The 18150-nt window shown below is 46.9% G+C and overlaps 1 protein-coding gene across 2 annotated transcripts in view; it reads left to right on the plus strand.

Annotated features, from left to right (window-relative positions):
• Positions 1–18150, plus strand: part of LOC309565853 (uncharacterized protein) — a 227274-nt gene that overhangs the window by 175440 nt on the left and 33684 nt on the right. The window contains exon 1 of one of the 2 annotated variants that reach the window (XM_082270867.1): positions 189–366. The exons of the other annotated variant lie outside the window; for it this stretch is intronic. Coding sequence (XP_082126993.1) covers positions 249–366 — 118 coding nt within the window. The 5' untranslated portion in view covers positions 189–248. Of the gene's footprint in view, positions 1–188; positions 367–18150 lie in introns of those variants that run through there. 2 annotated transcript variants of the gene reach the window in all.

Genomic DNA, 18150 nt, shown 5'->3' on the forward strand with positions numbered 1-18150 from the left:
TAAAAAAATATATATAATGTTTGAGGGTTCTAAGTAGTTTTCTATCAAAAAATACTGATTTTAACTTGTAAACAAAAAGTGTCAGAAACAGGTTCAGTGGTAAATGCTTCTTGCTGAGACTGCAGTACTTGTATGTGTCGGTAGATGGCAGCAGACGTTAAATTTCACCCTAAAAAGTGAAAGTAAAAGTAGTTTAGTCTTGTAATGGTGAAGCCGAGCACTCAGGGTGGGGTTCAGTAGATTGATATATGGGCCTTAGTAGAAATATCTCAAAAAGATGTGTCCTGGGGGAAATGTTTCTAGTATGGAACGCAACGATAGTTCTAATTCTAATCAGCTTTCCTTTCCTGGTCTATACGCAAACAGGTGAGTGACTCTTGCATGTCGGGGTCAGCGAAGGGTTAATGGTTACAGTGTGAATATGGCGGGATAGGCGGGCTGAAATATTCCTGTACAGTATTCCATGTTATATAACGGGAGGTTAGGCCTCATGCACAGTGCAGCTCAAAGAAGCTGCTCTTACAGGAGTTTCAGCTTTTATTACTGTTAACTCCCTTCACAGTGGCATCTTAAGAGCATTAAAGGGCCCCGGGCAATGCAGTGCAATGGGGCCCCGCCTGCACAATCACCCACGAGAATAAAAATGCAAATTATCGATAAGGCGATATTTATTGGTACAGCAGTGCCAGGCTAATGACAGCCTCCAAGTTCGGCGGCTGGGTCCGGTGAACACACACACGCAGGGCAGCCATCAGAAATGTTGGGGCCCCTTACACAGCTTTAGCCCTGGGCCCCTCCAGGACTGACCACCAACATTCTGCAGGGCCCGCCCTCTGGCCGTCCCACCGAATCCGCCCACTGGCCATCCCACCGAGTCCTTCAGTGCACCCACTTCTAATTTAACACTTTTACAACCTAATATATGAAAATTAATCCAATCCAGCAAAGAGACATCCCCATATATTCACCAAAGAGACATCCCAATCCAGTAAAGAGACGGCCTCATATATTGAGCAAAGAAACATCCCTTCAGCTGCATCGGCTTACTCTGCAGCCGCCCTGTTTTAGAAATTGCTAGTTACTACAGCAGGAACAACTCTGTCTCGTTGGTTGGGACCTGGGCAGCCGGGCCCCTCGGAACGCTCTGGCCCCCTACATGTGTATGGGCTGTCCCCCCCTGATGGCTGCCCTGCACACACGGATGGGAGTCAGACACGACTGTCCTGTGTGCGCCTGTTCCCATGGAGGCGGACAGGAATTCCTGCAGTTGTGGGCTCCCCCGTCCATGGCTCAAGTGGCCTGACAGCAATGCAGGGCCAACAGGCGCTTTCCACCTGCTAAGTTCGGTGGCGGGATGCGCACGGGAATCGGGACTAATGCTTGGCTGGGATTGGGTCGCTGGGAAAGTGGGGCCCCCGGGCCCCCCCAGCGTGCCCATTCGGTAAGATGGCCCTATCCCTTCTAGGTCCATAGACACTATAGGCCAGAGATCTCCAAACATAGAGCCAGTTTATTATCCTTCAGACTTTAGGGGGGCCGAACTGTGACCAGCAGGAGATTACATTTTCCTGGCATCAGTGGGAGAACACATCGTCACATTTGGTATTAGGGGGAGGAATAGTGGCCCATTGCTGGTATCATTGGGAGAAATAGTGCCCTTATGTTGGTGTCAGTTGGCAGAATAATGTTTCGTGTCAGTTGGAGGAATAATGCCCCGAGGGCCAGGTAAAGTCAAGCAAAGGGCCACATCCGGCCCCCAGGCCTGCAGTTTTGAGACCACTGCTATAGGCAGATTTAGGAGTTTAGTGGCAGGGGAGTTTACAGGCAGGGAGAAAAAAAAATCACTCGGGCGTTAGCTTTAAAACCACAAAAAAAAAAAAGCCACTTTTTTACATGCACGTTCCTGTTTCTGGTGTTATTATTATTTCAGGTACTTATATAGCGCTGTCAATTTACACAGCGCTTTACATATACATTGCACATTCACATCAGTCCCTGCCCTCAAGCTTACAATCTAAGGTCCCTAATTCACATTCATACATACACATAGTAAGGCCAATTTAACCACTTGTTAAACGGGTCTTTTTCCTGATCTTTGTTGTTTACAAGTAAAAATCAGTATTTTTTGCTAGAAAATTACATACAACTGCAGAGACCCTAGAGAATAAAATGGCGATTGTTGCACTATTTTATGTCACACTGTATTTGCGCAGCGATCTTTCAATCTCAATTTTTGGGGAAAAAATACAATTTCATGAATTACAAAAAAAACCTGTAAAGTTGGCCCAATTTTTTTGTATTTTGTGAAAGTTGATGTTACGCCAAGTAAATAGATACCTAACATGTCATGCTTTAAATTCTGGAGCACGCTCATGGAATTGGCGACAAACTACGGTACTTAAAAATCTCCATAGACATAGCTTTAAAAATACTTACTGGTTGACTGTTCGGAGGAGTTATAGTGTTAGAATTATTTCTCTCGCTCTGACGATTGCAGTGATACCTCATATACGTGGTTTGAACACCATTTACATATGCGGGTGGGACCTGCGTACGCAATCGCATGGAGGGATGGAGTGTTTTAATTTTTTTTTTCTTAGGCTCCATGTACACGGGACGTTGTAAATGGCTGTTTAGGAGCAGTTGGGCTTTTTTTTCAGAAGCCCCTGAACCCATCTACATTTTATCTTATCTGTCCATGTACACAGGGTCGTTTACAGTCATTTGCAGGCAGTTGAGTTCAGGGACGTTTTTTGGAACGCAATTAATTGCGTTCGAACGTGTGTTTCCCGGCGTTTCAAACGCAAAAACGCGGCCGAACGTGACTAAACGTGACCGAACGTGATGAACCTACGTTCAGCCACGTTATAAGTTTTTTTTTCTTCCATTCAAAATCAATGGTTCCCTATGGGAGCCTATTGATTTGAATGGAAGTCGCACCGCAAGTCCGCGCGACTTGCACTGTAAGAATCTTGAGGGGGAACTCCACGCCAAAAAAGGAAAAAAACTACGTGGGGGTCCCCCCCAGGTTCCAAACCAGGCCCTTCGGGTCTGGTATGGAATTTGAGGGTAGCCCCATGCCGAAAAAACGGCGTGGGGTCCCCCCCCCAAAATCCATACCAGACGCTTATCCGAGCATGCAGCCCGGTAGGGCAGGAAGGGGGAGGGGACGAGCGAGCGGCCCCATCCCCCCTGGACCATACCAGGCCACATGCCCTCAACATGGGGGGGTGTTGGTGCTTTGGGGCAGGGGGAGCTCTGCACCCCCCACCCCAAAGCACCTTGCCCCCATGTTGATGAGGACAAGGGCCTCATCCCCACAACCCTGGCCGGTGGTTGTGGGGGTCTGCGGGCAGGGGGCTCATCGGAATCTGGAAGCCCCCTTTAACAAGGGGGCCCCCCAGATCCCGGACCCCCTCCCTATGTGAATGGGTATGGGGTACACTGTACCCCTACCCATTCACCCCATAAAAGGCAGTGTATGTAAATAACGACAGGAGACATTTTGGAAAGTTTATTAAAAATCTTCATCCGGTCTTCTCTGCTCTGGTCTTCTCCCTCTCCTGGTCTTCTGCTCTTTTGCTGTCCGCTCTTTTGCCCTCGGCTCTTCTCTTCTTCCTCCAGTCCTCCTCCGACGATGTCTCCGGTGATTATGCCGGTCTCCGGTCTCTGCAGCTTGTTATATAGCCATTGTGGGCGTGGCCCCCGATGACGTTATCAAGACATGACTAGTATATAAGAAAAAACAAAAATTCCAATATATACCATAGTTTGTAGACGCTATAATATTCACACAAACCAATCAATATACACATATTGGGATTTTTTTTTATCAAAGACTTAGCCCCCGTTCACACTGAGGCGACCTGTGAGGCGACCTGGTCGCCTCACAGGTCGCCACAGGTCGCCTCCCATAGGGAAGCTGCGGACCCGTTCTAATAGGAGCGACACAAGTCGCTCCGACTTAGAAAAAGGGTCCGGAGCTTCTTTGGGGCGACCAGGAGGCGACCGCCATAGACTTCAATGTTATGAAGTCCGTGGCGGCCGCTCCGAGGTCGCGGCGCGCTGCTCGCACCGTGATCTCGGAGGTCGCCCCGGGAAGTAGCGTCGCGGTAGTGTGAACCAGCGCTTAGCAGAATACATTTTGGTTTTAGTTTGGTTTGATTTTTAACGTTTTTTTATTGGATATGCTTTAGTGCCGATTCACACATATGCGACGTCAGACACTGCTCTGCAAATCACATGCGATATCTGTGCGTTGCGTAGGTGTATGGCTAAATTTGCATCGCATTCTGACCAAAGTTGCACAGGACCGTTTTTTTTGGTCAGCACCAGAATTGGATCGCATGGGTGTTCACACCTATTCGATCCGATTCATGTCCGAACTGACAGTTTGCACTGCGATATGCAAACTGATCTGGAGGTGTTGTTAACTTTGTAATGACAATTACATGTGAGCTCCTGGAGAGCCGGAAGTGGGAGGAGCAAGCAGCAGCGAGCAGCAGCGAGCAGCTGGAGGAGTGTGTGTAGAGGAGAGCCGGGTGACACGTGCGGGGGAGCCGCACTAGGTCACCAGAAGCCGGCGCGAGTGCAGGGGACAGAGAGACCGGAACAGAGAGCGGGACCGGGACGTGAAGGACCGGGACTGTAAGCCGCGGCGGTAGACGGCGGAGCGGCGGCTGCGGCGGTGAACGGACACCACACAGTATTGAGGAGGGAGGTTCACGGAAGCAGGGGAGGAGGAGCAGCGGCGACTGGTGAGTATCTCTCTGCAGCTGTGTGACGTGCTTTGGGACCTGTGACTGACGGACTGACAGACCAACCTGTGACTAACTGACCATCCTGTGACTGACTGACCATAGGGATCTGTGACTGACTGACCTTAGGGATCTGTGACTGCCTGACCATAGGGATCTGTGACTGACTGACCTTGCTTGCGACCGTCAACGACTGACAGACTGCTCTGCGACTGCTCTGCGACTGACTGTTCTGCGACTGACAAGACTGTTCTGCGACTGACTGACTGTTCTGCGACTGACAAGACTGTTCTGCGACTGACAAGACTGTTCTGCGACTGATAGACTGTTCTGCGACTGATAGACTGTTCTGCGACTGACAAGACTGTTCTGCGACTGACAAGACTGTTCTGCGACTGACAAGACTGTTCTGCGACTGACAAGACTGTTCTGCGGCTGACAAGACTGTTCTGCGGCTGACAAGACTGTTCTGCGACTGACAAGACTGTTCTGCGACTGACAAGACTGTTCTGCGGCTGACAAGACTGTTCTGCGACTGACAAGACTGTTCTGCGGCTGACAAGACTGTTCTGCGACTGACAAGACTGTTCTGCGACTGACAAGACTGTTCTGCGACTGACAAGACTGTTCTGCGACCGACAAGTCTGTTCTGCGACCGACAAGACTGTTCTGCGACCGACAAGACTGTTCTGCGACTGACAAGACTGTTCTGCGACTGACAAGACTGTTCTGCGACCGACAAGACTGTTCTGCGACCGACAAGTCTGTTCTGCGACCGACAAGACTGTTCTGCGACCGACAAGACTGTTCTGCGACTGACAAGACTGTTCTGCGGCTGACAAGACTGTTCTGCGACTGACAAGACTGTTCTGCGACTGACAAGACTGTTCTGCGGCTGACAAGACTGTTCTGCGACTGACAAGACTGTTCTGCGGCTGACAAGACTGTTCTGCGGCTGACAAGACTGTTCTGCGGCTGACAAGACTGTTCTGCGACTGACAAGACTGTTCTGCGACTGACAAGACTGTTCTGCGACTGACAAGACTGTTCTGCGACCGACAAGTCTGTTCTGCGACCGACAAGACTGTTCTGCGACCGACAAGACTGTTCTGCGACTGACAAGACTGTTCTGCGACCGACAAGACTGTTCTGCGACCGACAAGACTGTTCTGCGACCGACCGACGGCGCTCTTGACTGATCGACCGTGAGTATTTTAGAGACTGGTGAGTATCTTAGCGACTAGTGAGCATTTTGCGACTGGTTAGCATCTTGCGAGGGTTAGCATCTTGCGACTGGTGAGTATATTTGCAACTGGTGTGTATCGGGTGAGTATCTTGCGACTGGTGAGATTCTTTGCGACTGGTGAGTATCTTTGCGACTGGTGAGTATCTTTGCGACTGGTGAGTATCTTGCGTCTGTTGGATCTTTGCGACTGGTGAGTATCTTGCGTCTGTTGGATCTTTGCGACTGGTGAGTATCGTTGCGACTGGTGAGTATCGTTGCGACTGGTGAGTATCTTTGCGTCTGTTGGATCTTTGCTACTGGTGAGTATCTTAGCGACTGGTTAGTATATTAGCGACTGGTGAGTACCCCAGGTTTAGTACCAGGGAAGTTAGAGGTAGTGTAGGTTAGGAAGAGCAGTTCGTTAATATATCCCCATAGAGTAGTGGGTAATAATGTCCGACAGGATTGGGGATGCCACTCAGTGCACTTCTTGCTGCATGTATGCGTTCCTTGATGAACCATTCGAGGGCGAATACTGCTGTGCAAGATGTGAGCAACTTGTTGCTCTGGTAGACCAGATCCTGGACCTACAGAACACAGTGGCAACACTGCGTGGCATCAACAACCTGGAAAGGAGCTTGGACATTACCTATCAGGCGCTGGTAGGGGCCAGCATAGAGGAGGGAGGAACAGAGGAGACGCAAGCAGCAGAGGTACGCAGCTGGGTGACTGTTAGGAAGGGTAGAGGGAGGAGAGCCAGGGAGGCCAATCCTGAGTTGGTACACCCTAACAAATCTGTTGAGTTGCAGGTTGAGGGGGATATCAGCTCAGGGGTGGCAGAGCTGGAGCATGCACCCTCCCCCAGCTGCCAGGGGAGGGACGGCTCCAGGAAGAAGGGGGGCCATGACTCAGGAAGGGTTAGAAAGGTTGTGGTAGTTGGGGACTCAATTATCAAGAGGACAGAGAGGGCAATCTGTAAAAAAGATCTCGTGAACCGAACAGTTTGTTGTTTACCGGGCGCCCGAGTTCGGCACATCGCAGATCTGGCAGACAGATTGTTGTGTGGGGCTGGGGATGACCCAGCGGTCATGGTGCATGTGGGCACTAATGACAAAGTTAAAGGTAGGTGGAGGATCCTTAAGAACGATTTCAGGGACTTAGGTAATAGATTGAGGAAAAGGACCTCCAAGGTGGTTTTCTCTGAAATACTGCCTGTACCTCGAGCCACACAGGAGAGGCAGAAGGAGATTAGGGAACTTAACAAGTGGCTGAGGAATTGGTGTAGGAAGGAGGGGTTTGGGTTCCTGGAGAACTGGGCTGACTTCTCAGTCGGCTACCGGCTCTTTAGTAAGGATGGGCTGCACCTTAATGGGGACGGTACAGCTCTTTTGGGGAGAAAGATGGCCACCAAGTTGGAGGGGCTTTTAAACTAGGAGACGGGGGGGGAGGGCTCAGAAGTAGAGTCAGTCAGGAGGGAGCAGAGGACAGAAGGCAGCTGTAGTGTCAGCAGCGACAGTAGGTCCACAATGTCAATTGGCGGGTCTGTGCGGGAGAACCTCAGACCAAACAGGAATAAACATAACCGCCAATTGCGCTTAACTTCCTTAAAACTAAGAGGGGTATATGCTAATGCCAGGAGCCTAGCTAATAAAATGGATGAGTTGGAAATGTTAGTACATGAGGAGGACATAGACATTGTGGGAATAGCGGAGACTTGGTTCGACCCCTCACATGACTGGCTGGCCAATATCCAAGGGTATTCGGTGTACCGGAAGGACAGGGTAGGAAAAAGAGGGGGAGGGGTATGTCTCTATGTCAAGAACAATATAAAGGTGACAGAAAGGAGTGACATTACGGATGGGATGAGCATGGATTTAGAATCTGTGTGGGTTGAACTCCATAGGGAAGGAGAAAAGGGGAAAGTAATTGTGGGGGTTTGCTATAGGCCACCTAACCAAGGGGAGGAGGTAGAGCTGGAATTTTTAGCACTAATGGGTAAAGTGGCAAAATTGGGATCAGTCATCGTATTGGGGGACTTCAATTACCCCGACATTGACTGGGAAGAGGGGACTGCACACTCACAGAAGGCCCGTCTATTCACGGAAACCTTACTGGATAATTACATGTCACAGTTGGTGGATTCCCCTACCAGAGAAAACGCAGTCCTGGATCTATTGCTCACTAATGACCCAGACATAATCTCGGAGGTAGGAGTCCAGGACAACCTGGGCTCTAGCGATCACAGGATGATCACATTTAGTATAAATAACAATATAAAAAGGCAAGTGGGGAACATAAGAACCCTAAACTTCAAAAGGGCAAACTTTCCAAAATTGTACTCAATGATGGAAAGGGTAAACTGGGACCAAACCCTGGGATCCCTGACCACAGAGGAAAAATGGGAATGCTTTAGGAACATATTAGGCAAAGGCATCTTGCAGTGCATTCCTATGGGAAATAAATTTAGAAGAGACAAAGCCAAACCTGGCTGGCTAAACTGTAGCGTCAAAAAACTTATTAGGGGGAAAAAATTGGCCTTCAAGAAGTATAAATCAGAGGGCACAGTATCGGCTTTCGAGCAATACAAGGAGGCAAATAAGAAAAGTAAACAAGAAATCAAGATGGCTAAAATCAACTTTGAGAGACAAATAGCAGAGGATAGTAAAAAAAACCCAAAGAAATTCTTTAAATATATCAACAGCAAAAAAACTAAGGCAGAGCATATTGCACACATAATTAACAATGATGGGAGGATGGTTACAGAGGACACTGAAAAAGCAACCGTGCTGAATGCTTTTTTCTCGTCAGTCTTTACACAGGAAAAGGAGGGGTACACTGACCATGACTGTATGGTTAGTAGTAATAAACAGGACTTGCCACCATGGCTAACAGAGGGGGAAATCAGGGAAAGGCTGGATAAACTTAACACAAACAAATCACCAGGACCGGATGGCATACATCCGAGAGTACTCAAGGAACTCAGTAAAGTTATATCGAGACCACTGTTCCTGATCTTTGCTGACAGTATTAGGACAGGAGATGTACCAGGGGATTGGAAGAAAGCTAACGTAATTCCAATATTCAAAAAGGGCCAGAGGCATATCCCGGGAAATTATAGGCCTGTCAGTTTGACATCAATAGTATGTAAACTTCTGGAGGGGATGATAAGGGACTATATCGTAGAGTTTGCTAAGGACAACAACATCATCAGCAGTAATCAGCACGGGTTTACAAATGGGCGTTCTTGTCAAACCAATCTCCTAACATTCTACGAGGAGGTGAGCTGTGAGCTAGATAGGGGGAGACCAGTGGATGTGGTGTACTTGGTTTTCGCTAAGGCGTTTGATACAGTTCCCCACAAGCGCTTAATTTATAAAATAAGGTCTGCAGGTATCGATAGCAGGGTTTGCTCTTGGATACGGAACTGGCTAAAAAGGCGTGTCCAAAGGGTAGTAATAAACAGCGCATACTCAGACTGGTCTGAGGTGGTAAGCGGGGTCCCCCAAGGCTCAGTCTTGGGACCAACCTTGTTCAATTTATTCATAAACAACATTGAGGTCGGGATCAGTAGTTCGATATCAGTTTTTGCAGATGACACAAAATTGGGCAGGGCAATAACTTCACAACATGAAGCAGATATCCTACAGAATGACCTGGACAAAATAACAGAGTGGGCAACGACATGGAAAATGAGGTTTAACGTGGAGAAGTGTAAGGTTTTGCACTTGGGGACTAAAAACATAAAAACACAATACACGTTAGGAGGGGAGCCCTTGGGGGAATCAAAAATGGAGAAGGATCTGGGAGTCTTGGTTGATGATAGATTAGGAAACAGCATGCAATGTCAAGCGGCAGCTTCCAAAGCCAGCAGAATATTAGCATGCATAAAGAAAGGGATGCATTCCAGAGATAAGACTATAATCCTTCCACTTTATAAAACTCTGGTCCGACCGCATCTGGAGTATTCCGTCCAGTTCTGGTCGCCAGTCCTCAGGAGGGATGTGTTGGAGCTGGAGAGAGTCCAGAGAAGGGCAACTAAACTAATTAGGGGATTGGAGGACCTTGACTATGAAGAGCGTCTACAATCGCTCGATTTATTCTCCCTGGAGAAGAGACGTCTGAGGGGGGACATGATAGCAATTTATAAATATCTTAATGGGGATCCCAGCTTAGAAAAAAAGCTGTTCATTCGAAGGGATTGCATGAGGACTCGAGGGCATACAATGCGATTAGAGGAGAAGCGTTTTAACCTCAGGCAACGCGGGGGGTTCTTTACTGTTAGGGCAACAAGATTGTGGAATTCTCTACCACAAGAGGTGGTTTCTGCGGGTAGTATGGTGGCTTTCAAAAGACTCTTAGACGTACATCTCAAGGATCAGAACATTCAGGGCTATGTGAGATGATTACAGCCACACACACCTACACAGGTTGAACTAGATGGACTATTGTCTTTATTCAACCTCACCTACTATGTAACTATGTAACTATGTAACAATGCTAGCGATTCGCATATAGCAGTGTGAACTGCCTGCGAGTCAAGTGCGATGCAGGAACCACAGTGGATTTGCAGGGTTCCCGCATCGCATATGTGTGAACCGGCATTGAAAGCAGAGAGTTAAAAAAAAAAAAAAACAGTGGTAATCATATACCACCAAAAGAAATCTCTATTTGAGTGAAAAAAATGATATAAATTTAAGTTGGGTACAGCATCGCATGACCGTGCAATTGCCAGGTAAAGTGGCGCAGTGCTAAATAGCAAAAAACTGGCCTGGTCATTAGGAGGGTTTAACCTTCCAGAGCTAAAGTGATTAAAGAAATATCAGGGCTCTAATGTTACCCTTGATCTCTTTTGAAGCATACCGAGAATTAAAGCCACTGGCAGTACAGTGAAAAAATGTAAAACTCTCAGCATCCATGAGTAGCGGTTATGGTGGCAACAACAAAAGGGTTAAGACTGAATATTAATTATGAATGGGCTGGGAGCGCACTTCAGCAACTATAAACAAGTATGCGCCACTTTACCCAGTGAAAAGCACCATAACGCAAAGACGGTTCTCATCTGTGTTTTGTGGTGCACTGAAACTCAAATGCATTCTTAGGCTCCATTCACACATGAGCGATCCGAATTGTGTGCGGAATCGCCATGATTCTGCACGTGATTCCAAATTGCAGCTAATCGCTGGGACGCTTGTGAGACGCCATTACTTCTTAACCACTTCCCGTAAATCAATGTACCTGTACGTTGGTTCGGAGAAGTGGTTGTAGCGGAATGATATGCAGCTGCAAGTATCACCCCGATACCGTTCTTTAGAGCCGGGGGTCAGCTTTCAGAAGATAACAGCCGATGCGGCTCAGAAGCCGCCCGGCCGTTATTCAAGCAAACGTTCCCCCCCCCTCCCTCCCGCTGCCTTACGCGGCTCTACGCGGGTCTCCCAAGCAACCAGCCGGCACGTCCACTGGCTGGTTGGAGTCCCGAATAAACCTGGATTCAGCTCTGATCAGGTCTCCGATGTAGTAACGCGGAAGTGACATCATGACGTTACTTCCGGGTACTGGAGCCTTAAAGGAGCCAGATTTAAAAAAAAAAAATGACAGCATTCAAAACCGCAAAACTTGGCGTTTTGAATACTTTGAAGTGCAGAGGAGGGGTTTGAGGTCTTATAGACCCCCAACCCCTCCATAAAGAGTACCTGTCACTGCCTATTACTGTCACAAGGGATGTTTATACTCCTTGTGACAGCAATAAAAGTGATCAAAAATTTTTTTTTTTTTTAAAAGGGACAGTGTAGAAATCAAATAACATAAAATAAATAAGAATAAAAAGAAAAAAATAAAGCGCCCCGTCCCTCTGTGCTCGTGCGCAAAAAGCGAATGGATACGTAAGTCACGCCCGCATATGTAAACGAAGTTCAAACCACACATGTGAGGTATTACCGCGATTGTTAGAGGCTAGAGCAATAATTCCAGCACTAACCTCCTCTGTTATTCTAAACAGGTAACCGTTAAAATGTTTTAAAGCGTCGCCTATGGTGATTTTTCAAGTATCGCAATTTGTCGCCATTCTACGAGTGTGCGCAATTTTAAGGCATGTTGGGTATCTATTTACTTGGCTTAACATTATCTTTCACATTATACAAACAAACTGGGTCAATTTACTGTTTTTTTTTTTTTTTTTTGTAATTCATGAAAGTGTTTCTTCCAAAAAAATTTAATTTAAAAAGGCTGCTGCGCAAATACTGTGTAACATAAAATATTGCAACGACTGCTATTTTGAATCTAGGGCAGTGATGGCAAACCTTTTTGAGCCCGAGTGCCCAAACTGCAACAAAAAACCAACTTATTTATTTCAAAGTGCCAACACTGAATTAAACCTGCCAGCGGCTCAGTACAGAGTATGGGACTGATCACTCCTCTGAATGAGCCCTAAAAGACCAAAAACGTACGATTCTGCCCAAAAAAAACCTTTTGTGCTTTTTCAAAGGAGTGCGTTATGCTCAGAATGCAGGGTTAAAGTGGAGTTCCGGCCTCAAAATCTGTAAAATCGATTTTGGGCCATCCGCTTGATAAGGGCAACCTGAAAAAGAAATGGAAATTGATAATTTTTTTTTTTTTTTTTTGGTCACTTACCTTATTATAGAAGAAAATATACTCACCTTCCTTCCACTTCCTCCCTCTGCGGGCCGTCACTTCCCGTTTGCGATGATTCCTGGGAGCTGAACGTCATCTCTCCCAGGAATCAATGCGCCTGCTCCGGCCCCGCACGTCTCTTCCAGTTCAGGCGCGGCATTCACTGCTAAACAGCTTCTGGGCAGGGATGCCGCGCCTGCACCGGAAGTGACGAGTGGGGGTCATTGCAGTGCATGCAAGGACACGAAGAGGGACACTGCAGCTTCAGCTGCCCACACCTGAGATGGCAGCGCTGGAGAAGAAATTTTCAAGGTAAGTATTTCTTCTTACAGGTAAGTGAGACCCGGGACAGTTCAGAGGCTATCCATTATGGAATCTCCCGGGGGGTATTTTTAGCTGAAATTGACCCCTGAGGCCAAGACTCCGCTTTAAGGATTGCGTTGTACTCAGAATGCAGGGATCAGGAGTGCGTTACACTCAGAATGCAGGAATCAGGAGTGCGTTGCGCTCAGAATGCAGGGATCAGGAGTGCGTTACACTCAGAATGCAGGAATCAGGAGTGTATTGCGCTCAGAATTCAGGGATCAGGAGTGTGTCACATTCAGAATGCAGGCCTCAGGAGTGCGTTGTACTCAGAATACAGGGTTTAGGAGTGCGTTGTGCTCAGAATGCAGGGTTTAGGAGTGGTTTACCCTCATAATACAGGAATTAGGAGTGCGTCACACTCAGGATGCAGGGATAAGGAGTGCGTTACGCTCAGAATTCAGGGATCAGGAGTGTGTCACATTCAGAATGCAGGCATCAGGAGTGCGTTGTACCCAGAATACAGGGTTTAGGAGTGCGTTGTGCTCAGAATGCAGGGTTTAGGAGTGGTTTACCCTCATAATACAGGAATTAGGAGTGCGTCACACTCAGGATGCAGGGATAAGGAGTGCGTTACGCTCAGAATTCAGGGATCAGGAGTGCTTTATGCTCGGAATTCAGGGTTCGGGGGGGGATAAGTAGGGCGGTAGAGGACACTGCTATCGGGGTGGCCGTGCCCTTTGCCCCCTTCACATCACCTCCCTTAAACACACAGTAGTTGTCCACCACCACCCCCCCTTTTTTTTCTCCTAAAGCAGTGACCACTGGCTTCCCTCTCATAGCAGTGTCCTACCTGTGTACACATTCCACAGTCCTCCACATGGTCATGCTTCAGCGCCCGAGCCCCTGCACAGGCAGCCGCTCTCAAAGTCCAGGAAAGGGAGGAGTCATTCTCCTCTTCCTCAGTTTACAGAGGCATTGCGGCGCTGCTTACAGCAGCAGACACTGAGTGTAAGTCCTTCCCACTGGGCTACATGCAGGGAGGGATTTACAGACATTACCCACCCTGCTGCCCGATCGTACTGATGCGAGTCGGCTCCCCCATGCCAGCACCGCAAATGACTGCCTGGCTAGGGGATTTCTGCTTCCTTACCCTGGCGACGCTGGCGCTGTAGGCTCGCATGCCCATAGAGAGGGCTCTGGGTGCCAGCTGTGGCACACATGCCATAGATTCGCCATCGCTGCTCTAGGCTCTCTGCTAAAAAAAAATTATATAATGTTTGAGGGTTCTAAGTCATTTTCTTGCAAAAAACACAAGATCACTTTTAAAGGCAGTGGGAGAGGTGCACCCCTCCCGCTGCTTTCTGGTCATTTCCCGGATTACCGGAGGCATCGGTAAAGGAGGATATCCTCCGATCCTCGGGAGCGATGGGAGGAAGTCGAGTGAGGGAAAGATGGCCCCCACTCGACTTTATGCCCTTGGAGGACCGGGGCGACGTCATAGAATGCATTAAGATCAAAAAAAAAAAACCTTCTGCCTTTACAACTCCTTTAAATGTTTAAAATGGACTTCTGCAACAGGAGGAGGCATGGTGAGTATAAATTGCTGATTAGGCTACCAGGAGGCACCAATGCGACCAATAGCTACATGTATTTGCTAATTTCTTCTAGTGTTCTATAAAATTGTTACATTGTATCTCTTGTAATGAAGATGTATGTATTTCTTATACCAAACCCCATCTAGTGGCCATAATGCGGTATTTAATGCTGCCTATAAAAAAAAAAAAAAAACATTAAAGAGGAAGTAAACCCTCCTCAGGAAGTTGTACCTATAGGTAAGCCTATATTAAGGCTTACCTATAGGTACTGTAAATATCTCCTAAACATGCACCGTTTAGGAGATATTTACCTTTAATGCAGCCAGTGACGTCAATCAGATGGCCGGATGCCGCGATCCCGGAAGACGGGCGACTATACATGTCGCCCGTCATACAGGTAAGCGGACGGCACGGCGGGGGCTCGTTCTAAGGTAAGTATTTTATAATGAGCTACTATGCGATGCATACTAGCTCATTATGGGTTTCTCTTTCAGGATGTAAAGAAGAGAAAAAAAAATTTTCTCGGTGTACAACCTCTTTAAGAGCCAGTTCACACATATGCTAAGACAGACATCGCATGTGATACAGAGCGCACTCCTCTGCAAATCACATGCAATGTCTGTGTGTTGCGAATTCAGCCATACAGATTGCATGGCTGAATTTGCATCGCATTCGGACCAAAGTCGCACAGAACCCTTTTTTGAGATCACACAAGAATCGGATTGCATGGGTGTTCACACCTATGTGTTCCAATTCATGTCCGCATGACAGTTTGCACTGCCATATGCAAACTGATCTAGGGTTGTCGTTAACCACTTAAGCCCCGGAAGATTTTACCCCCTTCCTGACCAGGAATTATTTTGCGATTCGGCACTGTGTCACTTTAACGGACAATTGCGCGGTCGTGCAACGATGTACCCAAATGAAATTGACGTCCTTTTTTTCCCACAAACAGAGCTTTCTTTTGGTGGTATTTGATCACCTGTGCGATTTTTTTGATCATGCGCTATAAACAAAAAAATAGCGACAATTTTTCAAAAATAACAAATATTTTTCACATTTTTTTATATGAAATTCACAAAAAAAATGTCCAGAGGCGCGCGTTCGCCCCCTATTGGCTCGCAGGTGAGTGACGTACGGTACGTCACTTTGCCTGCACGGGGCTGACTGCCGCAGTATATGTACTTGCGGCGGTCGGCAAACGGTTAACTTTGTTATGTAGTTACATAGTTGTTGAGGTGGAAAAAAACACATCAGTCCATCCAGTTCAACCCATAATATGTGTATGTGTTTACTGTTAACTGTACAGTACATCGTATACCCCTGTATGTAGGTCTTTAACCTCTGGCTGACCGCCCAACGCAGTATTACTGCGGCAGGGCGGCTCGACTGCGCAAAATCACGTAGATCTATGTGATTTTGTGCATGAGGTCTCGGGGGCCCGCATGTGCTGCCGGGGCTGCGCACATGCTGCCAGAGCCACGCTCCCGCTGTGTTTAGACGCAGCAGTAGGCGGGCCGCGGAAGGAACCGCCAGCCTCCCGCGATCGTCAGAGAAACTGACAGAAAACCCGCCTGCTTATGTAAACAAAGCAGGCGAGTCTTCTGTCACATAGGCAGGGAGAGATCAGCAGTTTCAGCTAAGCTACAACCCCCGATCTCTCTGTGCCTGTTACAGAACCCATTCCACACACAGTCAGTAATCACATTTAGGCATACATTAACCCCTTTGATCACCCCCAGTGTTAACCCCTTCCCTGCCAGTGTCATTTATACAGTAACAGTGCATATTATTTAGCACTGATTACTGTAGTAATGTCACTGATCCCCAAAAAGTGTCAAAAATGTCAGTTAGGTGTCCGATCTGTCCGGCGGCAATGTCGCAGTCCCGCTAAAAAACGCTGATCGCCGCCATTACTAATACAAAAAAAAATTCAAAAACTCTATCCCTCTGTAAACGCTATAACTTTTGCGCAAACCAATTAAAATATTTTGGGATTTTTTTTTACCAAAAATACATAGCAGAATACAAATTGGTCTAAACTGATAAAAAATTTTGATTTTGTAAATTTTTTTATTGGGAATGTTTTATAGCAGAAAGTAAAAAATATGGCGTTTTTTTTTTTTTTTCAAAATTGTCGCTCTTTATTTGTTTATAGCGCAAAATCTAAAAACTGCAGGTGATCAAATACCACCAAAAGAAATCTCTATTTGTGGGGAAAAAAGGACATCAATTGTATTTGGGTACAGCGTTGCACGACCGCGCAATCTTTCATTAAAGTAACGCAGTGCCGAATCACAAAAAATGGCCTGGTCATTAAGGGGGTAAAAGCTTCCGGAGCTGAAGTGGTTAAGGTGCCCATCTAATAGTTTTTTGAAACTATCGATGCTCCCTGCTGATACCACTGTTTGTGGAAGAGAATTCCACATCCTTACCGCTCTGACAGTAAAGAACCCCTTACATAGTTTAAGGTTAAACCGCTCTTCTTCTAGTTTTAGTGAGTGGCCACGTGTCTTATTGTATTCCCTTTCTCTGAAAAGTTTTTTCCTTATGCTAGGGTCACCAGTACAATATTTGTACATTGATATCACATCCCCCCTCAATCGTCTCTTCTCCAGAGAGAATAAGTTCAGTGCTTGTAGTCTTTCCTCATAGCTGATGTCCTCCATTCCCCTTATTATCTTTGTTGCCCTTCTCTGGACTCTCTACAGTTCCAGCACATCCTTCCTGAGGACCGGTGCCCAGAACTGGACAGCATACTCCAGATGTGGCTGGACCAGAGTCTTGTAGAGTGGGAGAATAATCTCTTTATTTCTGGAGTGACAATCCCTGTATTGACACCCCCAGTGATTCCCCTCTGGTAGTGTGTTGCACTGCCTGCGAGTGCGAAGCAGGAACCCGCAGTGGATTTGCAGGGTCCCCGCATGGCATATGCAAAGCTCCCAACTGTCCCTGATGTGGAACAAAGTCCCTCTGTCCCTCTTGCCTCCTCATTTGCCCCTCATTTTTGGTCTGATCTATATAGTTCTATATAAAATGCACTATTTATCTTTCAGAAAGTGTTTCACAGTGCTAAACCTTTCATCACATTTCTAAATTGCTAGATTTGCAAATCTCAAAGCTAGTATCATGGAATAGCAGTGGTAAAAAAACAAAAAACAAATCACTTGTGGGTTTAACTAATAATTTTTATGGGGATAATTCACCTTTAGGGGGCATGGCAGGTGGCATGTCCTTTGCCTACATACTTTTGCTAAAGTGTGTCCCTCGTTACCATCTCAAAAAGTTGGGAGGTATGCATATTCGTGAACCGGGACACATTCAGAAAAGAAAATAACCTAAAAAACTTCTGTTTTAGCCCTGTTTGTACAGAACAATGTACTTGCAAATTCAGTGGACGTATGGCTATGTACCTTTTTATACAAAACCCAGGAGTGGTTCTTTAGGAGATATATGTGGATTTTAAGGGCATAAGGGAAGAGGAAGGCCATTTGGCTTTCTTATTGCTTAAAGCGGAGTTCCGGCCACGAAATGCACTTTGGGCCATCCGCTTGTCACCTGTAAAAGAAATGGACAGTCACAATTTTTTTTTTTGATTACTTACCTTGTTATTGAAGAAAATATATTTCCCTTCCTTCCA

The sequence above is a fragment of the Pelophylax lessonae genome, assembly GCF_965119305.1.
Source record: "Pelophylax lessonae genome assembly, chromosome: 10".
NCBI classification, from domain to species: Eukaryota; Metazoa; Chordata; class Amphibia; order Anura; family Ranidae; genus Pelophylax; species Pelophylax lessonae.